The sequence below is a fragment of the Chiloscyllium punctatum genome, chromosome 2, assembly GCF_047496795.1.
Source record: "Chiloscyllium punctatum isolate Juve2018m chromosome 2, sChiPun1.3, whole genome shotgun sequence".
Classification (NCBI taxonomy): Eukaryota; Metazoa; Chordata; class Chondrichthyes; order Orectolobiformes; family Hemiscylliidae; genus Chiloscyllium; species Chiloscyllium punctatum.
Genome location: NC_092740.1, coordinates 37,507,393 through 37,534,403, shown reverse-complemented (window position 1 = coordinate 37,534,403; position 27,011 = coordinate 37,507,393). Strand labels below are relative to the sequence as shown.

General features: G+C 42.5%; 1 protein-coding gene across 4 annotated transcripts in view; it reads right to left on the bottom strand.

Annotated features, from left to right (window-relative positions):
• The window catches only part of slc30a5 (solute carrier family 30 member 5), a 40,871-nt gene extending 14,235 nt beyond the window's left edge, over positions 1-26,636 (bottom strand). Inside the window, exons 1-6 of one of the 4 annotated variants that reach the window (XM_072595911.1) lie at positions 26,619-26,636; positions 21,924-22,167; positions 19,264-19,389; positions 14,713-14,779; positions 6,743-6,828; positions 3,602-3,689 (exon numbers count right to left, since the gene is read on the bottom strand). In XM_072595911.1, coding sequence (XP_072452012.1) covers positions 3,602-3,689; positions 6,743-6,828; positions 14,713-14,779; positions 19,264-19,389; positions 21,924-21,994 — 438 coding nt within the window. In that variant the 5' untranslated portion in view covers positions 21,995-22,167; positions 26,619-26,636. Of the gene's footprint in view, positions 1-3,601; positions 3,690-6,742; positions 6,829-14,712; positions 14,780-19,263; positions 19,390-21,923; positions 22,282-23,604; positions 23,771-26,618 lie in introns of those variants that run through there. The other 3 variants (XM_072595903.1, XM_072595893.1, XM_072595919.1) reach the window with 3 other exon arrangements.
• Positions 26,637-27,011: the final 375 nt, after the last annotated feature.

Below are 27,011 nucleotides of genomic sequence, written 5' to 3'. Positions count from 1 at the left end.
GAAATTCATCAAGTAGTGCAATCTCAGGTTCTTTCAAAGGCTTCAAGGTCAAGAGCCCTAAATTACTGGGATGGCAGATGCTTGAAACTCTCTTCCACAAATAGCAGTGGATGCTAAATCTAAATTGTTAATTTTAAATCTGAGATTGATGGACGTTTGTTAAGTAGAGGTATAAAAGATATGAGCCAAAGGCAAGTATATGCAGTGAGACCATAGATTAAACAGGATCTCATTGAATGGAACAGGTCTGAGGAGTTGAAAGCCTACTCCTGTTCCTAAGATAATGCTCATGGAACTCAAGTTAGTTTGTGCTGCCATCAGTTGAGGAATAGGATAGCTCCTGGAAGGACAAAACATGAAATTCTTCAAGAGGAAGACAGTTTTGAAGGACTTTATGACTCAGGTTGATATCCTACATATTAAGTGAATTGCAAAGACAATTCACAAAGTCTGACGTTTAATGGTGGTGGCCAAGTGGTATTATTCCAGAGACTTAGATAATGTCCTGGGGACCTGGGTTCGAATCTCACCATGGCACATGGAAATCTGGAATAGTCTAATTATGACCATGAATCCATTGTTGAGTGTTAGGGGAAAAACTTTTGTGGTTCAGTATGCTTTAGGGAAGGAAACTGTTCTTCTTACCTGGTCTGGCCTACATGTGATTCCAGATCACAGCAATGTGGTTGACTCTTAAAACTGCCCTCTGGGCAATTCAGGATGAGCAATAAATGCTGGCTTAGCCAGTGATGCCATCATCCCATGAAGAAAAATTATATTTTATAACTGACTGCAAATTGCTCATTAACTTACACTTAATTTTTATCAATTTTTGGTGTTAACAGAATATAGATAGATAGAAAAGATGTTTTGCTTGACTCTTCATAAAGTTAAAGAAACTATTTTAAACAATGGAATCTTGCAGCAACTTTCTTTTACTAAACAAAAGAGATTCAGATTTTTCAAAAAACAAGTTACTGCTCTGTACACATAATGCAATTAGAACCCAAGGTATTGTTTACCCCATAAAGATCGACACTATCATGCTGCATAAATAATACACAATATTTATAAATACAATTTGTTAACCCTGCAAGTGATGATTTTCAGTTTACAATTGGCTTCATTAAATATCCTCTTCATACCACAATATCCAAATGCAGTGGGGAAAAAATGAAACACACAAGCATTACACAAATACATGACACAGCATAGGCAACAATGTTTAGAAAATGCATTATTCAATCTTTGGTCACACTACAGAAGCCCTCTGATTGTATTAAATGTGGCTATGAATAAAATTGTTCAAGCTGAATAAAAAGACTAACTAAAATACATTAAATTAGTTATAGTATCACAATCAATATAAGGTCTCCTAGAGGAAACCCATCCAGACACAAGGAGAATGTGCAAACTCCACACAGTTGCCAGAGGCTGGAATTGAACCCAGCTCTCTTATACTATGAGGCAGCAGTACTAACCACTGAGCCACTGTGCCTGATGTGGCTTAGAATGGAAACAAAATTGAGGAACACAACAACTTTCTTGTCTTTCTTAAAATAAAAAGTAAAATTTTCAATGGACACCAGATTTTATTAGTGTCTAGATATTCATGAAACATTTTTCTTGTGTTGATGTGATTGCGCTTCAGAGATACTGTAATGTGTATTTGAAAACGTTAAATGTTTCTTCAAATAATATTATTTGGGTCTTCCATAACCTTTGATAGTAGTACTGTTTCAGTTTGTTCATAATGTGTGCAGGGTACTGGATTAGGGCTTGCCCTAATGTCCTCATGCACATAACTTTGTAAAAGACCAGGATATTATTTCCATTGTTGCCACTTTGCGTGGCACTGTTTGTAACATAATCAGATTCCAAATACAGTAATCTCCCACTTATTTGGTACATGGGAAATAGGAGATGCCTGTTCCTGAGTCTGCTGACTGCATGAGATATACTCATGGCAACTGGGAGAATGCAAGTTGATTTGTCACAACCACAAGATGAACGTGTGTTTTAGAATCCAGTGGTGCAAACCAAAAGTTTCCATTTGAATCTGGGAATTCTCACTGTGAGTACATAAGAGAAACTTCAGGTCAGTCTTGAACTAACTTTAATAAAACAGTGGATCCATTATTCCCATCCAATTACTTATACTGTCATGTCCCCATCATCCAGGTCTTAAGCATCTGGAATTCCTCTTTTGAATCTTTAATGCCAGTGCATGATAATTCTGAATATTTGGGATCCAGGTGACAGGGACTTTAGTCAACTTTGTGTTTCTACATTGATGATAATCCACTGGAATAAAGCAGTCAGCCACTGTTATTTAACAGTCAACATTACAGGGCTTAGTGCTTTTTTTTGAAAACATGGAACACTATGTCCAGTTCTATAGGAAGAATATTATTAAGCTGGAGAGGGGTCAGAAGAGATTTACCAGGACGTTGTGGGTATGGCAGGTTTGAGTTATAAAGAAAGGCTGGATTCCCGAGAAAGTGGTGGATGTGGGTACAGTTACAACATTTAAAAGGACATTTGGGTAGATACAGGAATAAGAAACGATTGAAGGAATATGGGCCAGGAGCAGACAGGTGGGACTAGTTTAGTTTGGGATTATTTTTGGCACGGACTAGTTGGACCAAAGGATCTGTTTCCATGCTCTATGACTCTATATGTATCTATATATGTATTATAGCATCATAAACAAGATCATCTACATGTAAATTATCTAATTCTCAAGATGCAAATACTAAACTTGTCCAACATATTAAATGCTCGTTTTAGCAGTCAATGAAATTTCAAAGACATAATAATTTGGCTCTCAAAATGTCATTTTACTTATTGTTCAACGTTTAATCTGAATGCTACATAGACATGAGTGATGTCATTCCTCAAAGCATTTCAATTCATCAAAATTACATAAAGGTACTTTAATTAAACAAATCAATTAAAAAATTTTATATTAATGCACTGTGCAAATTCATTCTTACTAATGGCAGATATTGATTAAATTTGCATTTATTTTTCTCAGATTAAATTTAGGTTGTGATCACAGCACCATGAAGTAAATTAAGTAAATGTTTATATGTACTGATTAGTACGCCATTCAGAAAACAGGTTTTATTATGTTCATCACTAGAATTTTAGAATGCTAATTGGTAGCTATAATTAAGCAATATTTCTTTTGTGGCCTTTTTTTAGACCTATAAGCATTTGCTCCTAGGAGCAAATTAATAACTTTATTGTTTTAAATTTAATCTAATAAATTCAGATTTGTAAGTATTCAGCACATAGTTTCACAAATACATTTCTTTAATTAAAAAGATCCAAATACCTATTTTTAGTGTACACTATACTTCTTAGTTAGAAATTCTTTTTGCAGAAACAAACAAGCCAAAACAATTACCAAATCTCTCCACAAACATCACAGTTGTAAAAATGTTTTCAGTTAGATCATCTATTTAACTTATGAACTGATTTAACCAGTTCCAGAATATAATCCCTAAATTTAGAAGGGCAACATTTCCAAGAACAATGTTCTTTGTATTTTCACAGTAAGAAAAAGTGTATGGAATGCATTCGAGATGGACTGTACCTTTGCTGGGCCTCCATCAGAGCTGGTAAACAAAACACCAAGCAGAGAAATGACAACAATGTCACTATGCTCAAAGAGAAGTACTGTTCTGTCAAGAGAAAATGTAAGGGCACACATTTTTAGTATTCAAAGTCTTTAATTAAGATGATCAGAACAGAGAAGTACCATATCACACTAAAAATGCCACACCAAAGTACTGTAGAACTGACTCACATTCATAAATATTATTACAAAAAGTATGGATTGAATTGGATGATCATTGAAAAGCAGCAAATGAACGCAAGGACACTTCCTCACAGGAAGGAAACATAGATAAAAGGAGGAGTAGGTAATTAAGCCCATCAATTCTGTCATTCAATATCATACTGGCTGATCCTCTAACTCAATGTCTCCTCAAGGCCTCTGTCTCGCTCTCTCCCTTTACCCCTTGACACCTTTAGCTTTTAGAAATCTATTGTGTGTGATAAAAGACAGGCAACATAAAAACAACATTTGCCTATTTCGTTATATTTTGCTAAACAAGGCACTTGCAGATGCCTACAAGCAAGTAGGAATAGCTGTACAGCATGAGATAACCTAGAGCAGGCAAATTTTAGGCTGTGGAAGCTCTGCTTGTGCCAATGTTATGCCAAGAAAAATACACTCTAAAGGAGCAAAACAGGTCTAAAATGTAAAACAAAATTCTCTTTCACTAATTATTTTTAAAATGCACTGACCACCTCATGATCTTACCATCTGGTGCATCTAAATGAGTTTCTTAATATCATGTGTACAGTCCTACCATTTTGAATATTATATCTAATGCTGCTGTGCTCAGAATCTCAGGATAATTGTCAGCTAAGAGACAAACACTTATACCACACAGAGTTCAAGCTAGAATTCAAGTTTCAGATGTACTTCACTGAAAAGCATAGCCATAGTTTGCCCTGCTCACTTTCATTTGTATCACAATTCCAAAACAAGAGTGTTCCCGGAAAACTTTAAAGTGAAGAGGAGGAGCGTAACCCAAACCAGTAGAATTAGGCCTGTTACTACATTTACCAGGCAGAGATCATCTGCAGAATGAGAGTTTGGCCACCATGTAGTAGCATACGTGATGGAGCCTGGAGAATAGCACACATTTGCAATTGTTTACTGCAGTTTTGGCTTTTCAACTGAGTACATTGGAATTTCAATGCATCAGTTTAATGTTCACTCAAGTTTTAATCCTTTTTGAAAAAACAAGTCAATGCTAATATAGTTTTGTTTGTGCACTCTTATCATTCCTCTCTGAAGGTGCTAATTCTGGCATAAGGTGAATACAGGAAATCATTAATTTTTTTTAAAAATGTGACCGTTCTTCATATGCAATTCTGCACAGACTGCACTAGCAAGATATTTGCTACTGTAGCTAGCCCCGACCTATCCCAAACTGATGCACATTTTTGAGAAAATGGAACAAGTTCCCCTCTACCCCAAGATTGCTGAGGACAGCAGTAAAGCAATAGCTGCCACTGCCTTGGTTTTCATGTACTAACAGCATAGACAAAAGTTTAAGCCAGATCTGCATTGGCAAAGTAAAACATTGAAGAATGCCTTTTTCCACTAAAATATCGTTGCAGGCCATTAAAAAATGATGTGTCCTGTCAATTGTTTTCATTATAACAGGTAAATGTGGAGAAGAGGTTTTTCGTAAGTGATTTATTAGCATAATATTGCAAGAGTGCTGATTGGCAAAAGGATGTATTAACATAGCAGAAAAAGGCAGACATAACAGAACATTTCTAACATCAAAGTACCACCTTCAAGAAAAATAAATGATAGAAATACAGAATGACCTTAATGCTTCCTCGAGTTAGTCAATTTCCCAAATATCTGCAATGTGGCACAAAAAGCTTTAGTTTTGTCTAGTTTCACCTAAATGTGGAGCAAGTTATTTACCTGCTGCAATACAACAAATCTGGCTACTAAGCCAGTAATGCAGCTCCTTATTGTGGATTTCCACAAGTGAGACACTGGATTTTGATACCATTGTAGAGTGCTAAACAACTGCATTGTTAATATTAAGGGATGGGGAACAAATGCTGGCCCAGCAAGGGACACAATACAGAAACAGGTAAAAACAATGAAGCCAAAATGACATGAACAGGGGCATAGCTTTGGTTCAATTATTGTTATGATGGTATAATTGTTAGAATAAAGGTTTTATGTTTATTTGTACTAACATTTATCTTTCGACCCAATTTTCACGCCCTCTACAATTATCTGAAATTGTATTACACCCTAGTTGCACCTTTCATCTGTTTTGGTTCATTCGCCATTACTACATTCAATTGTAAATCTTCCCTTCTTGAACTTCTTACACAGTTTGTTAGAAGGGACACTGTACACATTGTAGGAACTTCATTTCCTTATTTACCTTTCCAAGATCTTCTGCTCAATTAAGTTTGGGGCATACTAATACCAATGATTATTATTCTATATTGATCATTCAATTCTCAGTTTGTCTGTATATTTCTTCTTTAATTCCTTTTCATTGGTATGTGGTTTGTGGACCACACTAATTATAGAAATGAACCTATATTGTTTTTATCTCTATACACATGGATTCTATTTTTCTGTGCTGTTAGCTGTGCTCCTTTCTTCTATTGCCAATAATCCCTTTTACCTAGTCACTCCACATCGCTATTATCTATCTTTTCAAAAAAATGCCAATGTTTAATTACTGGTCCTGTTTTCTATGTAACAATGTCCCAGTGATTTCTACAATTTATGGTGCCTCCCAAGACACAGTGCTAACAGCTACTCTGTGTGCACTAAATGCATTGGTGTACAGACAATTTAACTCATTCCTAATAGAATTTCCTCTCACTTTGCAGTTAACCAATGTTTATAAGCTCCTGTTCTACAGCTCTACTTACTCCCTTGCCATCAATGTTTTAGAACCTGCAACTAAAGCAGCCTTGCTGCAGTGTATTTGAACATGGTACATTCTATGGCCAGAAAGTGTTGACAGCGGAGGAGCTTTTTCATTCTGGACAGTGTTGATCTTATTGAGTGTTTTGGAATTGCAATTGCAATCCTCCAGACAAGTCACACTGCACCAAAATTATTGCACAACAGCAAAACTAAATACTCAATACATAATTGAAAAAAAATTACCTCAAGGGTCCACAAAGTGTGAGTCCAAAGAACCACAACAGCAAAATAATGCAACCGCCAATTGCATGTTTACCAATCTTGATCCACTGCAAAAAAATATAATCATCGGGTCATAGAGATGTACAGCACAGAAACAGACCCTTTGATCCAACTAGTCCATGCCGACCACATATCCCACCCCAATCTAGTCTCACCTGCCAGCACCCAGCCCATATCCCCCTCCAAACCCTTCCTATTCATATACCCTCCAAACCCTTCCTATTCATATACCCTCCAAACCCTTCCTATTCATATACCTATCCAGAGGTCTTTTAAATGTTGCAATTGTATTAGCCTCCACCACTTTCTCTGGCAGCCCATTCCACACACGCACCACCCTCTGCTTGAAAAGTTTGCCCCCTAGGTCTCTTTTATACCTTTCCCCTTTCACCCTAAACCTATACCCTCTAGTTATGGACTTCCCCACTCCAGGGAAAAGACCTTGTCTATTTACCCTATCCATGCTCCTCACGATTTTATAAGGTCTATAAGGTCACCCCTCAGCCTCTGATGCTTCAGGGAAAACAGCCCCAGCCTGTTCAGCCTCTCCCTACAGCTCAAATCCTCCAACCCTGGCAACATCCTTGTAAATCTTTTCTGAACCCTTTCAAGTCTCTCAATATCCTTCTGTTAGGAAGGAGACCAGAACTGTGCACAATATTCCAACAGTGGCCTAACCAATGTCTTGTATAGCGTCGACATAACCTCCCAAGTCCTATATTCAATACTATGACCAATAAAGGAAAGCATACCAAACGCCCTCTTCACTATCCTATCTACCTGTGATTCCACTTTCAAGAAGCTATGAACCTGCACTCCAAATCTCTTTGTTCAGCAACATTCCCAAGGACCTTACCATTTAGTGTGTAAGAGCTGCCCTGATTTTCCTTTCCAAAATGCAGCACCTCGCATTTATCTGAATTAAACTCCATCTGCAACTTCTCAGCCCATTGGCTCATCTGATCAAGATCCCATTATAATCTGAGGTAACCTTCTTCACTGTTCACTACACCTCCAATTTTGGTGTCATCTGCTAACTATACCTCTTATCCTCACATCCAAATCATTTATATAAATGATGAAAAGTAGAGGACCTAGCACCGACCCTGTGGCACTCCACTGGTCACAGGCCTCCAGTCTGAAAAACAACCTCCACCACCACCACCCTCTGTCTTCTACCTTTGTGCCAGTTCTGTATCCAAATGGCTAGTTCTTCCTGTATACCAGGAGATCTAACCTTGCTAACCAGTCTCCCATGGGGAACCTTGTTGACCTGAAGTCCATATAAATTATGTCTACTGCTCTGCCCTCATCAATCTTCTTTGTTACTTCTTCAAAAAGCTCAATCAAGTTTGTGAGACATGATTTCCCACGCACAAAGCCATGCTGACTATCCCGAATCAGTCCTTGCCTTTCCAAATACATGTACATCCTGTCCCTCAGGATTCCCTCCAATAACTTGCCCACCACCAACGTCAGGATCACCGGTCTGTAGTTCCCTGGCTTGTCCTTATCACCCTTCTTAAATTGTGACACCACGTTAGCCAATCTCCAGTCTTCCGGCACCTCACCTGTGACTATCGATGATACAAATATCTCAGCAAGAGACCTAGCAATCACTTCCCTAGCATCACACAGAGTTCTAGGGTACACCTGATCAGGTCCTGGGGATTTATCCACTTTTATGCGTTTCAAGACATCCAGCACTTCCTCCTCTGTAATATGGACATTTCACCATCTATTCGCCTACATTCTATATCTTCCATGTCTTTTTCCACAATAAACACTGATGCAAAATATTTATTTAGTATCTCTCCCATCTCCTGCAGCTCCCCCCAAAAAGCCACCTTGCATAGAGGACCCACTTTGAGGAGTCCTATTCTCTCCCTAGTTACCCTTTCATCCTTAATGTATTTGTTAAAACCCTTTGAATTCTTCTTTACCCTATTTTCCAAAGCTATCTCATGTTCCCTTTTTGCCCACCTGATTTCCCTCTTAAGTGTACTCCTACTGCCTTTATACTCTTCTAAGGATTCACTCGATGTCTCCTGTCTATGTCTGACATATGCTTCTTTTTCTTAACCAAACCCTCAATTTCTCTAGTCATCCAGCTTTCCCTACATCTTCCAGTCTCTCCTTTCACCCTAATAGGAATATACTGTCTCTGTACTCGTTATCTCATATTTGAAGGCTTCCCATTTTCCAGCTGTCCCTTTACCTGCAAACATCTGCCCTCAAATCAGCTTTTGAAAGTTCTTGCCTGAAATACCAAAATTGGCCTTCCTCCAATTTAGAACTTCAACTTTTAAATCTGGCTTATCCTTTTACATCACTATTTTAAAACTAATAGAGTTATGGTCGCTGGCCCCAAAGTGCTCTCCACTTGACACCTCAGTCACTTGCCCTGCCTTATCTCCCTAGAGTAGGCCAAATTTTGCACCTTCTCTAGTAGGTACATCCACATACGAAATCAGTGGTAAGATTATTAGGCTAGCAATAATGTCCTAGACTGATCAAACCCAACACTCCAGATTGCGAAATTTTAATTTAATGAAATCTGGAATTAAAAGCTAGATAATGGTGATGTGAACACTGTCAACTAATGTAACCACCTATCTAGTTTACTAATGTCCCTTTAGGGAAGAAAGCCTCCTAACTAGTATCTGGAAACCTATGCCAAAATTTATAGAGCTGTCCCACAGACTAATAAAGCAACAAACTGAAATAGTCATTTCACAGAATCATGCCTCTATCATTACCATCAAGCCAGGAGGCTAAACCTGGTTCAAGCATGACTTGCTCAGCAATAATCTGTTAATCTGTACTCAGCTCTTGACCTTTTTAAAGCCTCAGTCCAAACACTGGCAAAACGCTGAACTTTGGAGATGAGATAAGAATGACCTTGACATCATGGCAGCATTTGACCAAGTAAGAAATCAAAGACCCAACAAAGCTGGCGTTAGTGGGATTAAAGGGAAAATGTTTGACTGGCTGAAGTCATACATTGCAAAAAAGATGGATGTGGTTATTGGAGGTTAATCATCTCAGTTCCAGGATGTCACTGCAAGTGCTCTTCAGAACAAAGCCCAGTCCATCATGCAAACCAGCCTGTCATCCACTGACTTCATCTATACTTCCTGCTGCCTTGGGAAAGCAACCAACATAACCAAAGACTCTCAAACAAAGGAAAATCTAGCCATTATCCTTTGATATCCAGATCCCTTGAATTAGATTAGATTAGATTACTTAGTGTGGAAACAGGCCCTTTGGCCCAACAAGAAGCACAACCCACCCAGACCCATTCCCCTACATTTACCCCTTCACCTAACACTACGGGCAATCTCGCATGGCCAATTCACCTAACCAGCACATTTTTGGACTGTGGTAGGAAACCGGAGCACCCGGAGGAAACCCATGCAGACATGGGGAGAATGTGTAAACTCCACACAGTCAGTCGCCTGAGGCGGCCGTCCAGTTCCTGGTAACTTATAAATATCAGTGTGCAATCTGTTTTTTTGCAACAGGTTTTTTGCCAATGGAGTGTGAATTATATAGCTTGTCATATGATCCTCTCTCTTCAACTAACCAGTGACTTTCACATGTAATGGATTGGGTACTCCAGGTGGATGGTTAGTGTATGGCTGGGATGAATTCCTTTCTCAGCCTCAGCTCATTGCCCAAGGAGATTACATCTAATGCCCCCACCTAGGTGATTGTCTAGATCTTCTGTAAATATATCTGCTTGGGTTGATGCTGCTGAATGGTTTTGGAATTTGTATTGCACAGTGATGCAAATATTCAGCCATCTTAGAAGCAGTGGTTTTCTGTTACTGGAATGTTGGTTCAGTCCTTTTCAAAAAATCAGAAGTGTTTTCCAACCAGTAAACTAATAATGTATTTTTTTCATAAAGCATGGCTTCATAACATAGCTCAGTTGTTAAAAATGTTTTTAAACTTTGTATTTAAGATGCATTCTGAAAGGAATACATTAAATCTGCTGGGGCATATGGGATGAATCAGACCAATGAGGCTAATGTACAACTCAATAAATAAAATTGATCATAAATTTGTCATAAACTCAATAAACTCTACCTGATTACATAATCTATTGAGTAAAGCTTTAAGTAGGAAATGCTGAAACCTGAAAACAAAAGAAAAGCACAATTACCTATCTGACCATTTCTACAATGTATAGATGCTACTGCTAAATGTTTAAAAATCCAGTTCTCCTTTATATATTTTTTTACATTCACTAAGAAGCAACAGTGTAATCAACTAGGTGAAACTGATACACATGGCTCTTATATTGTCATCCCATTATAAATTAAATATGGTCAGAAAGAGCTTTGTGCTATAATCTATAATTGGTCTACCATGGTATGTCTGCATTCCTAGAAAAATATCTCCAATGGACTGGCTCACCACCCTATATAAATGTCAATAAGCACGTCTGGCTTAGTGCATAAATTATACTTGAGAAAACTAATTTTCAGGTTGGGTGCGGGAATAGACAAGTTTTGATCATCTGTTAACTTTGACATTGTCTAAAACATTAATATCTTTCGAGAAAATCAGTGCTCCTCAGACTGAACTCTGGGGGAACACAACTACAAATATTTCTCATGTTTGAAAAACAATCTCAAAAACCTCTATCAAATTAGTTAAACACAAGTTGCTTTACAAAATCTAATCTGACTTTCCTTAATTAATCCACCTTTGATCAAATGATTGTTAACATTGTCCAAGATAATAAATTCTAAAATCTTTCCCATCATGTTAAACTGACTGGCCTGTAGTTGCTGGGTTTATCCTTGCGTGCTTCTGTAAACATTTGCAATTTACCAATCCTCTGGCACTACTACTTCCATACCTTAGAGGAATTAGACAGTCATGCCCAGTGCTTCCACATTTTCTACCCATACTTCCCCGAGATGCAGCCGTCCAGTTCCTGGTAACTTATAAATATCGGTGTGCAATCTGTTTAATTCCTTCTCAAACAATTCTTAGCTCATCCAGTATTTCAACTGCCTCTTCCTCCACTATGACTCAACTATGAAGTACCTCAGCAATGCCTTTATTGGCACATACCCATTTTAGTCATTAATCACTACCACCCCTCCTTCTACCTAATGCTCATTTGGCATTGAAGACTTTCGGATTCTCTGATGTTAGCTGCCTGTCTCTTCTCAATCTCTCAAACTCATTTTCTTATTTAATATCAGTCTGAACTTTCTCTAATCAGCCTGGTTTTCAGTGGTATTATCAATCTGATATTTGTTACACTTGCTTTCACTTAGGAGCTGGCTAGCTGGTTGTTGATAATGCAGAGTGATGCCCACAGCGTAGGTTCAATTCCTGCAACTGGTTAAAGTTACCACGAAGGACTCTCCTTTTCACTATCTCTTCTGCCTGAGGCATGGTGACCTTCAGGTTAAACTCCAATGAGAGATTAGACCAACAGTCCAGTAGGTTTATGGTAACTTTACTTTGAGTCCTGCTTGTTGCACATTATTGTACTCCACTGAAACTGTGGAATGAACATATATTGACAAACAAAATTTAATGTAGAGAAGTCCAAAGCAAAACATGTAGGTCAGAAGAACGAGGGGAGGCAATTTAAAATTCAAGGTACAATGAGGATGTAGGAAGAGGAAGACATAGCAGTACATTAGCACAAAATTAGTAAAGGTGACAGGGTATGTTCAGCCAACAGTTTAAAAGGCACACTGGATGTGGGCTTTATACAACTGCTGCCTCAGCGCCAGAGACCCGGGTTCAATTCCCGCCTTAGGCGACTATTTGTGTGGAGTTTGCACATTCTCCCCGTGTCTGCGTGGGTTTCCTCCGGGTGCTCCGGTTTCCTCCCACAGTCCAAAAATGTGCAGGTTAGGTGAATTGGCCATGCTAAATTGCCCGTAGTGTTAGTTGAAGGGGGAAATGTAGGGGAATGGGTCTGGGTGGGTTGTGCTTCTTGTTGGGCCGAAGGGCCTGTTTCCACACTGTAGGTAATCTAAGTAAAAAGCATGGTGGAGGAACGCAAGGGGAGGAAAATATTTGGAACATTACACAAAAAAGGAGAGTGTGTACAGCCAGCTGGATCTGTGCAGCAAATAACATGCACGCAATTGGCCAAAATAGCCTCCTGTGATGTGACCACTTTGGGTAGTATAGTTTGCACTGGTTATGTTGCTGGAAATAAGAACTTAAGAAATAGGAGCAGGAGTCAGCAATTCAGTCCCTCAAGCCTGATCCACCATTTGATACAGTTATTTGAAACACTAGCTAAAGAACAAAGTAAAGGTACAAACATTTTCAAACATGACGTCGACAGCACAACATAAATCAGAGGTAATTTCCAACTCAAGTCTCGGGCAGAATCATAGAGATGTACAGTACGGAACTAGACCCTTCAGTTGAACTTGCCCATGCCGACCAGATATCCGAAATTAATCAAGTCCCATTTGCCAGCACTTGGCTCATATCCCTCTTCAACCCTTTCTATTCATATATCCATCCAGATGCCTTTTAAATGTTGTAAATGTACCAGCCTCCACCACCTCCTCTGGTAGCTCATTCCACACGCACCACCCTGTGTGTGAAAAAGTCACCCCTCAGGTTTTTTAAATCTCTCCTTGTTCACTTTGAACCTATGCCCTCCAGTTTTGGACTTCTTTACCCTGGGAAAAGACCCTGGCTATTCACCTTATCCATGCCCCACTATAAGGTCACCTCTCAGCCTCCAACGCTCCAAGGAAAATAGCCCGGCCTATTCAGCCTTTCCCTATAGTTCAAACCCTCCAACCCCAGCAACATCCTTGTAAATCTTTTATGAACCCTTTCAAGTTTCTCTATCGTTCCAATAGCAGGGAGATTAGAATTGAGCACAGTATTAAAAAAATGGCCTGTACAGCCAAAATATGGCCTCAACTCCAATACTTGATGCACTAACCACCTTCACTACATTGTCTACCTGCAACTCCACTTTCAAGAAACTATAAAGCTGCACTCAAGCTCTCTGTTTGGCAACACTCTCCAGGACCCTACTATTAAGTGTTTAAGTCCTGCACTGATTTGCCGTACCAAAACCTCACATTTATCTAAATTAATCTTTCACTGCACAAAGGACAATGCTGTGTTAACATACAACAAAGAAAATTACCTCGTTCATAATCATTGAATTCAAGTGTCCAATGTCACTGACTCAAAAGTTTTAAGTAAATCCTTGTAATGGAGCACATTAAAAACAATTACTGTGTTGGGACAAAAAAAACTTTGATTCAGCAATCCAACTACAAAGGGAAAGGACTAATATTATTTCACCATGCTAAAAATTGAATCTAGATACAAAAAATATTCAGTTTTAATAAGTGCAAGCAGGATTGACAAGTGTAGGAATTGCAACATTATTTTATTTGATGTTTGAAGCAAAGACAGCACAGTAAAATGAATAATTGAAATAATTATCTTAATATTCATATATAGAATGTGGTGCGCTAACGTGTACAATGCTAGGACGTTTCTGCAGATTCAAATTTTGTATGCTGTAACTAGTGCTTCAAGATTGGCAATTTAACAATCCAAATGACAGTGCAGATTACATAAATGAGCTTCTAATAAAATGACACAGTACTCAAGTAATATAAATAATCAAAAATACGTTTTTAATTTTAAGTATTTGTCAACAAATATTATGCAAGACCAATAGGAAGTGGTCATCATTCCAACTAAATATAAACTCTTCACTACTTTCATGATTTTCCTACATTTAAAGCTTTGGCTCACAAAGACAATGCCCTAATTCAGAGTGTCAAATCCTAATTAACAAAATTAATAACAGAATTAAATTAATTTGGTCAGCAGAGGGATAAGCCTGGGTCAGGTTATTGTGAATAACAGCTGCAGTTATCTTCTTGAAACACAATGTAACTCACCAGCCGTCTTGATATTGGCTTGCCAGTAGAAAATGGTTTTTGAAATAAAACCAAGAATATTGCAGACCTGACAACAAAGAAAATATAATAAATGCTTAAGAATGGTCTAATTTTCCAACTGGGATAAATGATAGTTAAGTAAACCAGGAGGTGGATGTAGTCATTTCCATTCCTCACTATCAGCTGGATGGGTTTATGGATGCATAAGAAATGAAATTTTGTTATATTGAGCCTTTCCTCACAAATTAATTATTTTATATTTATTATCTTATCCACAAGCATTGTTTATTGAATCTGGGTACTGCTTCAGCCTTAGAGAATATGTACGCTCCAAATGGATACCCACCTTCCTTGAGCAGATCTGACACATTGGTTCCTTTTGTAACAGAAGGTACAAATACAGAGCATTTAACACTAACCTCAAGAGTACAAACAATTTTATTATATTGTAACACAGTACTGTACTTGGAAAGAGCATTAGGCTATTCAGCCTTCGCTAACATTCAACAATATGACTCTATAAACTCATGGCTTACCGGATACACGTTCATTCTCACTGTCTTCCAAAACTCTATCCAATTCTCCAAGATGGTGCTGGAGTTTGGTGACCGTGAGCTCTCCCAACAAATCACCCCCTCACATCTTTTATAGTTATTCTACTCTTAAATCTCAACACTAAGTCTGTCAGAATTACAAATAATGATCTTTTAAATCAGAGGTGACAATCTTTCTTTTGACCTCCAGAAACAACCAATGGCCTGAATGGATCTGACTTGAAGACAACCAGAATCACCCAGAGCAGCCCATTGCAAAAACCAACAGGGCCGGACTGCCGACACTGGAACTATGATCGCCATCTCGAAGTGACCAGCCACTTACAGACTTCACAAAGGCCTGACCAGGACATCGCTGAAACCACCAACCCTGATATGGAGCTCAACCAGACCGAGAACAAGACCATCCCCCCCCCCTACAATCTGAGGGTTTCTCAATTTACCAGCTGGACCACATGGTGTCCTTAGGCAAGGCAAAGGGCAGAAGGGCCTGCCTCTTGGCATTCGGATGTGATGACTCTGGCGAGTTACTGCTCCCCGGACCTAGAATAGACAGTGAAGTTCCGTCGCTATTATCTGCTGCGGGAGTTTACTTCTTCTCTCCTGATCGTAGTTTACGTCCTACTCCATGCAGAAGTGAAGAGCGCACGTGATGAAATATACACTGCCACAAACAGTGCAATACCTCGAGTCCCTGTTCATTGTAGCCAGTGACTTCAACCAAGCCAACCTCAACAGTGTACTACCAAAATACCACCAAGATTGCTCCTGTCCCACTCGAGACCAAAACTTCCTAGACCATGGCTGGACAACCACCAGCGATGCCTACTGCTATACCCTCAGCTCCATTTTGATAAATCAGACCATAAGGGTGTACTCCTCCTCCCAGTTTACAAGCAAAAACTGAAGCGTGAAGATCCATTATGGAGAGTTGTACAATGCTAGTCTGAGGTAATGGATGAACGTGGAGTGCTTGGAGTCCATATTCAAGAATAACGCCAATCTAAATGAGTATGTCACTGCCGTAACAAACTTCACGAGTAAGTGTGTAGAGGACTGAGTGCCAAAGAAGTTAATCCAAGTGTTCCTGAATCGGAAACCATGGATGAACCAAAAGATTCACTCCCTAATGAAGTCCAGGTCTGCGGCGTTCCAAGCCAGGTCACCCTGATCTATACAGGAAATCTAGGTACAGTCTTTGCAAAGCCATCATGGACGCTAAAAGACAATACCAGATTAAACTAGAGTCCCAGATTAAACTAACCGCACGAACACATATTGACTGTGGAAAGGCTTACATGATGGGCCAAGCGAAGTGGAGTAGGGTGGTGTATCTTTGTCTTATAGGTGGAATGTGGGAGGTTTACACGGCTATTTCCATGTTCATCCTCTATTCAGAAATCAATGAGAACATTACAGTTGGAATTTGATTACTCCCCTATAGTTACAAAACAATACAATTCACACCAGATCTGGCTGTTAAAGGATGATTTGCATTACATTGTTTCTGGAGATGAGGTGGTCATTGTATTGTGTCTTGAATGGCATGTGACTGTGAGGGAGTGGCTGGGGGCTGTCTTGTGGGCATTACTGACTGTGATGTAAAGATTTTGTATAAAGGAAAGACTGTTTCCTTTGTTCAGAGAGAGAGCTTCCATAAGCATGGCAAGGAGTGTTTAGGGTTTCTCCAAAGTTTGTATTGTACTGTGCTTAATAAATTTTGTTTGTTCACAGAAATTGGCACATTGCAGTAGCATCAAATGTGTGAGTACCTCACGAAAAAAGAACTCAACACATTGACAATGCATCCCTCCCCAATGAGCTCAATGCATTCTGATTCTAAATTGTAAACATTCTAAACTCAGATACTTAGAACTCTCCTTCCCATTCTGCAACTAGATTACAGTCTGCATATTAGGAAATCAATCAGTAAGGATAGGTGACAACATCTCAACACCAGGGCCCTGCAATATTGTGTACTCAGCCCCTTACTATACTCCTTACACACTCACGACTGTGTGGCTAAATTCAGCTGTAACTCCATTTACAAATTTGCTGATGACACGACTGCAGTGGGTTGGATCTCAACAACGAGAGGGAAGCCAGGAAGTTTATAGACAGCTTAGTGGCATGGTGTAAAAACAATAACCTCTGCTGGCAACATTGTCAGCAAGACAAAGGAGCTGGTCATTTATTTCAGGAAACAGAGCAAAAGACACCTTCATTTCTGTATCAATGGTGCTGAGGTGCAGATGGTTCTGAGTTTCAAGTTCCTAGGGGTAAATATCACCAACGATCTACCCCGGTCCATCCACGTCAACGCTACAGTCAAGAAAGCACATCAATGCCCCTCAGAAGGCTAAGGAAATTATACAATGACTCACCGATGTTTATAAATGCACTATAGAAAGCATCCTATCTGGCTGCATCACAGCTTGGTATGGCAACAGAGCTGTGAACACAGTCCAGTCCATCATGAAAACCATCCTTCTTTCCACTGACTCCGTCGACATTTCTGCTGCCTTAGGCAAGCAGCCAACATAATCAAAGATCCCTTCACTCCGGTTACATACTCCTCCATCAGGCAGAAGATACAAAAGTTTTTAAAACAAACGAACATATTTAAGAACTCATCATCCCTGCTGTTATCAGACTTATGAACATACTGGTGTTGATCTTTCTCTGCAACCTCTCTGCAGCCATAATACTATATTCTGCATTCTGCTCTATTACCCAAATGTACTTATGTAAGGTATGATTTGTTTGGTTAGCATGCAACACAATATATTCCACTTTATCTCAGTAGGTGACAGTAATAAATCAAAATCAAATAATTTTGCCTTGAGTAAGTTTGGCTTCCACTACTTTCTGGGAATAGAGAATTCCACAGACTAGCAACCTTGAGGAAAAAGTAAAACTCAACTTTTCGCATAAAGGGAGACATTATATTCTTAAACTGAGTCCCCTAGCTCTGCTCTCCTCTGTCCTACCCTAAAAAGGAAACATCCTCCCAGTCCCACCCTTTCAAGTTCCTTTTGAATCTTGTGTTTCTGCAAATTAATCTCTCATTCTTATAAACTCAAATGAATACAGGCCCAACCTAATCAACATTTCCTGACAGGATAACTCCCTTATCTCGGGAATTAATCAAGTGAACATCTTGGGGCTGCTTATAAAGCAATTATATAATTTTTCATCATTTTGGAGAGCAAAACTGTACATAATAAAACAGATATAGTCTCACAGTAAGATTTCCCTCCTTTTATGCTCCACTCCCCTTGCAATGAATACCACTATTTCATTTACCTTATCACTTGCCATAACTGCATATTAACTTGGTGATTCATGTATTAGCACATTAGATCCCTCTTTACCTCAATGTTCAGCAATCTTTCTTCACTTAAATAGCATTCTGCCTTTCTATTCTTAATATCAAAGGATAATTAAACAACTTATTTACATTTATCTCATCTACAGCATCGCTTATTGAATCTGGGTGCTGCTTCAGTACATCACCTGAAGGAGCAACGCTTTGAAAGCTTGCGATTTCAAATAAACCTATTGGGCTATAATCTGGTGTTGTCTGACATCTGACCAGATCTCGAGAATAAGTGCTCTCCAAATAGATACCCCCTTTCTAGAGCAGATCTAATAAACTCATTAATTAATTACCAAAGTGGCAATGATAATTTTGAAACTTGAGATTATTTATTTTCCCACTTGCTCCATGTTGCCATCAGGTTGCCCAGATGTAAAGATATCACCAAGATATGTTAAAATTAAAATAATTACACTGTCTATTCCTTGCTTTTCATTGCAATTAAGAAAAATCTTATGAACTTCTTATTGCTATATTAGTCCTTGTGAATCTCTACAATATTACTAAAATAGTAACATATTTTTAAGCAACTGCAAAGTTACAGAATCTCAGACGTTCATCCAATCTTTCTTAAATTACTGATGGTGTCTTTGAATGATTTTCATGTTAAAAACTTACCCCAGCTGGATTATGAAGACAAACTGGACAATATGGACAACTTTAAGGAGGTCATACGATTCGAAAATTCCAATAACCTTAAGGAGCTTTGCCAGGCATAGCAGTGTGATGTATCGTGTTAACCTGCTGCAAGAATACCAAAAGTAGATCAGTTTTTTTTACATACCCTTGAATTAAATAAGTCAAATGTCCAACCATAGTAATCGTCTAATTTTTAAACTATGGATACAAATTCAGCAGCATATGTGCAGATTAAGAAACATTTTATTATTTATACATTGAAAATTATAGTTACGCCTTTCAAAATTTCCAGTGCACAGCATTCTTCGCCTTGAAGAATCATACAGAAGTGGCTCTTCAGCCCAATAAGCTTCTCTTTGAAAGAGCTAGTTAGCTCACGAAAAATTTACAATTTTTCCCAATTCCTCTCAAAAGTTGTCATTCAATTTGCTTTCAGACAATACATTCCAGATCATCACTTGCTGCATAAAATAAATTCTTATTTTCTCTTGGGTTTATGCCATTAATTCTGTTAGATATTAAGATGTTAAGATATTTGTAGTCTTTGCCTACAATGCTGTATATTAACATATTTTCCCTTCATGGTCAAATCTGCTCCTCTCCAACACTTAGTGAAAAAGCCTTTACGTTTCCACGTATTATTAAAGATTATTGGGGGTATGTGGAAATATGAAGCTGAGGTTAAAACCAGATTAGCCACCATCTCATTGAATGGTGAGGTAGGCTTGAAGGGCTAAACAGCCCTCCCTTGCTCCTTGGTTGCATAATTACTTGATACTAAGTGAGCATTAGCAACCCATAAGCTGCTTTCTGTCAAAAGCTCAGGGTTAAAAAGCATTTGGCCCACAATGTCTTTATGAGGCACCATACGGAGATGAAACATTTAGCATGAACCAGCCAAATCTAGTCAGATTAGATTAAATTCTCTACAGTATGGAAACAGGCCCTTCGGCCCAACAAGTCCACACCACCCCTCCGAAGGGAAACCCACCCAAACCCATTCCCCTACCCTATGTTTACCCCTGACTAACACTGTGGGCAATTTAACATGGCCAATTCACCTGACCTGCACATCTTTGGATTATGGGAGGAAACCGGAGCACCCGGAGGAAACACACGCAGACCAAAGGGAGAATGTGCAAACCCCACACAGACAGGTGGGAATTGAACCCAGGACCCTGGTGCTGAGAGGCAGCAGTGCTAACCACTGAGCACATTTATATTTGAATACTGTAAATAAAGTGACTAATTTAATGAAAGAAAATTGAGGTGTTAATTAAATTAAAATGAATTACTGGAAATATAATACATAATACGCAGCATCTCAGTACATGCTAAGAAAGTCAGAAAACATTAGAAATGAATGGGACTTTTAGGGGCCTTGAAGGGTAGACATCTTTGACAGAAGCCAGACAGGAGGACTAAGTAAATTACAAAAATTCAGAGACAGCATAAACAAAGTGATAGGGCTCTGTGTTGCCATATACATTAGAAGACAATGGAGGTCTGTGTCTTTCTGCCATAAAAACAAGCTCTAAATTTTAAAAGACAACACATATATACTTAAAAACAAAGAGCAGCTATTTTAGGACCCAATATGGTCCTAAAGGCTGAGACAAAGACATTCTAAAAGAATTATACTACATTATGATTACAGTTTTCTTTAAATCTTCTTGGAGTGAACACCCATTCTTTTAAGGTGGCTTCAAACACTTCATAAATTTAAAGTAGAATAATAACAATTATACGATACAGTATTCATTCCTATTTAATTTAGAACTGATTCTTAACAAATATACATATTCATAAGTTTAAAAACTTAGCCATCTCATACTTAATTCCTCACTGTGCACATCTAGTTAACAATACCTAGAAATATTAAGTCAGGAAACAGTTAATTGCAGGACCCAGTCTATACCGAGTAAAGCTGACTTAGACCCTACTAATGATTTGAATTTTTTTAGTTATGCTTTTAAGCTATTAAGTTTGACTGAGTAATTACCTTGCTGCATATTAACATATTTTCCTTTCATGTCAAATCCAACCCTCTCCAACACGTAGTGAAAAAGCCTTTATATTTCTAACTGTTATTAAAGATTATTGAGTGTATGTAGAAAAGTGGATAGTTAAAGATAGAAAAACTATTAGCAATAGAATTAAATTAGATGAAAATTTATTTTACCTTCCTACAAGTTGAACAGCAGAAATAGAACTTACAGAATTATGGATCATACCAACATTTTGTATATGGAATATGAACCCTGGTTTCCCAAGAATCATGAAAAGAGATGAGAAAACTTTAAATCTGCAAGCCAGTTTTCCAAACCTCTCAGAATTTGAGAATTGGACCCTGAGACATAATTAGTACATTTCAGTTTTTGGTCAAGGATAAGCCCTGGCATGTTGACGGTGGTGGGTAAATAATGTGCACATCAAAGTGAACGCAATATGACAGCTCCAACAGCTTCTTAAGGCGTTCCAATCATCCTTTGGGTGAATAACTTACTCAATTTTGCTCTGACCCTGCAAATTTAAATCTATTATCCCGGTCATTGACTACTCGCCCCTTCCTGTTTATTCTGTTGGTTCCTCTGATATTGTGATCGATCAGCTTATTGACCGCCCCCAGCCACATTTACCTGGAGCTGGGCGCATCGACAGGGCCTAGCCTGGTGCTGGAGATGATGTTGTTGCTGTATTTCTCCTCCATCCTTCACCCTCGGCTCGGTGCCACCGCCACCACTTCCTCCTCACATGATACCCGCCGACATTCACTTCTCACAATCACAGGCCCGAAGCCTGCGGCTCCTGCACCGAGGAACCAGCCACGTCAAGGGGAAGGCACCGAGAGACCACGGTCCGATTTCCCGGAAACCGGTGAGTCTGCGCGAGGAGGACCAGCGGATTCAGCACCGACACTGACCCTCAATCAGCCGCCGCACGGACAAACACAACCGAGCAACCGGAATCAGGACCTCACCGGCATCCCCACACACCGCCCCCTGCCGTCTATCACCGCACAGTCCTCCCCACACACCGCCCCCTGCCGTCTATCACCGCACAGTCCTCCCCACACACCGCCCCCTGCCGTCTATCACCGCACAGTCCTCCCCACACACCGCCCCCTGCCGTCTATCACCGCACAGTCCTCCCCACACACCGCCCCCTGTCGTCTATCACCGCACAGTCCTCCCCACACACCGCCCCCTGCCGTCTATCACCGCAGTCCTCCCCGCATACCGCCCCCTGCCGGCTATCACCGCAGTCCTCCCCACACACCGCCCCCTGCCGTCTATCACCGCACAGTCCTCCCCACACACCGCCCCCTGCCGTCTATCACCGCACAGTCCTCCCCACACACCGCCCCCTGCCGTCTATCACCGCAGTCCTCCCCGCATACCGCCCCCTGCCGTCGACCACCGCACAGTCCTCCCCACACACCGCCCCCTGCCGTCTATCACCGCACAGTCCTCCCCACATACCGCCCCCTGCCGTCTACCACCGCACAGTCCTCCCCACACACCGCCCCCTGCCGTCTATCACCGCACAGTCCTCCCCACATACCGCCCCCTGCCGTCTACCACCGCATAGTCCTCCCCACACACCGCCCCCTGCCGTCTACCACCGCATAGTCCTCCCCACACACCGCCCCCTGCCGTCTATCACCGCAGTCCTCTCCGCATACCGCCCCCAGCCGTCGACCACCGCACAGTCCTCCCCACACACCGCCCCCTGCCGTCTATCACCGCACAGTCCTCCCCACACACCGCCCCCTGCCGTCTATCACCGCACAGTCCTCCCCGCATACCGCTCCCTGCTGTCTATCACCGCACAGTCCTCCCCACACACCGCCCCCTGCCGTCTATCACCGCACAGTCCTCCCCGCATACCACCCCCTGCCGTCTATCACCGCACAGTCCTCCCCACACACTGCCCCCTGCCGTCTATCACCGCACAGTCCTCCCCGCATACCGCTCCCTGCCGTCTATCACCGCACATTCCTCCCTGCATACCGCCCACTGCAGTCTATCACCGCACAGTCCTCCCCACATACCGCCCCCTGCCGTCTATCACCGCACAGTAATCCCCACACACCGCCCCCTGCCGTCTATCACCGCACAGTCCTCCCCGCATACCGCTCCCTGCCGTCTATCACCGCATAGTCCTCCCCACACACCGCCCCCTGCCGTCTATCACCGCACAGTCCTCCCCACACACCGCCCCCTGCCGTCTATCACCGCACAGTCCTCCCCACACACCGCCCCCTGCCGTCTATCACCGCACAGTCCTCCCCACACACCGCCCCTTGCCGTCTATTACCGCTTAGTCCTCCCGACACACCGCCCCCTGCCGTCTATCACCGCACAGTTCTCCCCACACAGATTCTGGATTAGTGGTGCTGGCAGAGCACAGCAGTTCAGGCAGCATCCAAGTAGTTTTGGGCAAAAGCGTCAGAATAAAGGCAGTGAGCCTGAAGCGTGGAGAGATAAGCTAGAGGAGGGTGGGGGTGGGGAGAAAGTAGCATAGAGTACAATGGGTGAGAGGGGGAGGGGATGAAGGTGATAGGTCAAGAAGGAGAGGGTGGAGTGGATAGGTGGAAAAGGAGATAGGCAGGTAGGACAAGACCGGACAAGTCATGGGGACAGTTACTGAGCTGCAAGTTTAGAACTAGGGTGAGGTGGGGGAAGGGGAAATGAGGAAACTGTTAAAGTCCACATTGATGCCCTGGGGTTGAAGTGTTCCGAGGTGGAAGATGAGGCGTTCTTCCTCCAGGCGTCTGGTGGTGAGGGAGCGGCAGTGAAGGAGGCCCAGGACCTCCATGTCCTCGGCAGAATGGGAGGGGGAGTTGAAATGTTGGGCCACGGGGCGGTGTGGTTGATTGGTGCAGGTGTCCCGGAGATGTTCCCTAAAGCGCTCTGCTAGGAGGTGCCCAGTCTCCCCAATGTAGAGGAGACCGCATCGGGAGCAACGGATACAATAAATGATATTAGTGGATGTGCAAGTAAAACGTTGATGGATGTGGAAGGCTCCTTTAGGGCCTTGGATAGAGGTGAGGGAGGAGGTGTGGACGCAGGTTTTACAGTTCCTGCGATGGCAAGGGAAATGCCAGGATTGGAGGGTGGGTTGTTTGGGGCGTGGACCTGACCAGATAGTCGTGGAGGGAACGGTCTTTGCGGAAGGCGGAAAGGTGTGGGGAGGGAAATATATCCCTGGTGGTGGGGTCTGTTTGGAGGTGGCGGAAATGTCGGCAGATGATTTGGTTTATGTGAAAGTTGGTAGGGTGGAAGGTGAGCACCAGGGGCGTACTGTCCTTGTTACGGTTGGAGGGGTGGGGTCTGAGGGCGGAGGTGCGTGATGTAGACGAGATGCGTTGGAGGGCATCTTTAACCATGTGGGAAGGGAAATTGCGGTCTCTAACGAAGGAGGCCATCTGGTGTGTTCTGTGGTGGAACTGGTCCTCCTGGGAGCAGATACGGCGGAGGCGGAGGAATTGGGAATACGGGATGGCAGTTTTGCAAGAGGTAGGGTGGGAAGAGGTGTAATCCAGGTAGCTGTGGGAGTCGGTGGGTTTGTAAAAAATGTCAGTGTCAAGTCGGTCATCATTAATGGAGATGGATAGGTCTAGGAATGGGAGGGAGGTGTCAGAGATGGTCCAGGTAAATTTAAGGTCAGGGTGGAATGTGTTGGTGAAGTTGATGAATTGCTCAACCTCCTCGCGGGAGCACGAGGTGGCGCCAATGCAGTCATCAATGTAGCGGAGGAAGAGGTGAGGAGTGGTGCTGGTGTAATTACGGAAGATCAACTGCTCTACGTAGCCAACAAAGAGACAGGCATAGCTGGGGCCCATACGTGTGCCCATGGCTACCCCTTTGATCTGGAAGAAGTGGGAGGATTCAAAGGAGAAATTGTTAAGGGTGAGGACCAGTTCGGTGGAAGGGTACTGTTGGGGACGTCTGGACAGGAAAAAACGGAGGGCTTGGAGGCCCTGGTCATGGCGGATGGAGGTGAAGAGGGATTGGATATCCATGGTGAAGATGAGGTGTTGGGGCCAGGGAAATGGAAGTCTTGGAGGAGGTGGAGGGCGTGGGTGGTGTCTTGAACGTAGACCGCAATTTCCCTTCCCACATGGTTAAAGATGCCCTCCAACGCATTTCGTCTAAATCCTGCACCTCTGCCCTCAGACCCCACCCCTCCAACCGTAACAAGGACAGAACGCCCCTGGTGCTCACCTTCCACCCTACCAACCTTCACATAAACCAAATCATCCACCGACATTTCCGCCACCTCCAAGCAGACCCCACTACCAGGGATATATTTCCCTCCCCACCCCTTTCCGCCTTCCGCAAAGACCGTTCCCTCCCCAAAACAACCCACCCTCCAATCCTGGCACTTTCCCCTGCCACTGCAGGAACTGTAAAACCTGCGCCCACACCTCCTCCCTCACCTCTATCCAAGGCCCTAAAGGAGCCTTCCACATCCATCAAAGTTTTACTTGCACATCCACTAATATCATTTATTGTATCCGTTGCTCCCGATGCGGTCTCCTCTACATTGGGAAGACTGGGCACCTCCTAGCAGAGCGCTTTAGGGAACATCTCCGGGACACCCGGCACCAATCAACCACACCGCCCTGTGGCCCAACATTTCAACTCCCCCTCCCATTCTGCCAAGGTCATGGAGGTCCTGGGCCTCCTTCACCGCCGCTCCCTCACCACCAGACGCCTGGAGGAAGAACGCCTCATTTTCCGCCTCAGAACATTTCAACCCCAGGGCATCAATGTGGACTTCAACAGTTTCCTCATTTCCCCTTCCCCCACCTCACCCTAGTTCTAAACTTCCAGCTCAGCACTGTCTCCTTGACTTGTCCTACCTGCCTATCTCCTTTTCCACCTATCCACTCCACCCTCTCCTCCCTGACCTATCACCTTCATCCCCTCCCCCACTCACCCATTGTACTCTATGCTACTTTCTCCCCACCCCCCTCTAGCTTATCTCTCCACACTTCAGGCTCACTGCCTTTATTCCTGATGAAGGGCGTTTGCCCAAAACGTAGATTTCGAAGCTACTTGGATGCTGCCTGAACTGCTGTGCTCTTCCAGCACCACTAATCCAGAATCTGGTTTCCAGCATCTGCAGTCATTGTTTTTACCACTCCCCACACACCGCCCCCCGCCGTCTATCACCGCATAGTCCTCCCAACACAGAGCCCCCCCGGCTGACTATCACCGCACAGTCCTCCCCACACAGAGCCCCCTGCCGACTGTCACCGTACAGTCCTCTCCGCATACCGCCCCCGCCGACTACCACCGCACAGTCGTCTCCGCATACCGCACCCTGCCATCCTCCCAGTATACTGCCGACAGCCAGGGCCCAGTCCTCCCAGTATACCGTCCCCTGCCGACAGCCAGAGCCCAGTCCTCCCAGTATACCGCCCCCTGCCGACAGCCATGGCCCAGTCCTCCCAGCCTCCCGCCCCTGCCGACAGCCAGGGCCCAGTCCTCCCAGCATCCCGCCCCCCCGCCGACAGCCATGGCCCAGTCCTCCCAGAATACCGCCCCCTGCTGACAGCCATGGCCTTGTCCTCCCAGAATACCGCCCCCTGCTGACAGCCAGGGCCCAGCCCTCCCAGTATACCGCCCCCTGCCGACAGCCATGGCCCAGTCCTCCCAGCCTCCCGTCCCTGCCGACAGCCAGAGCCCAGCCCTCCCAATGTACCGCCCCCTGCC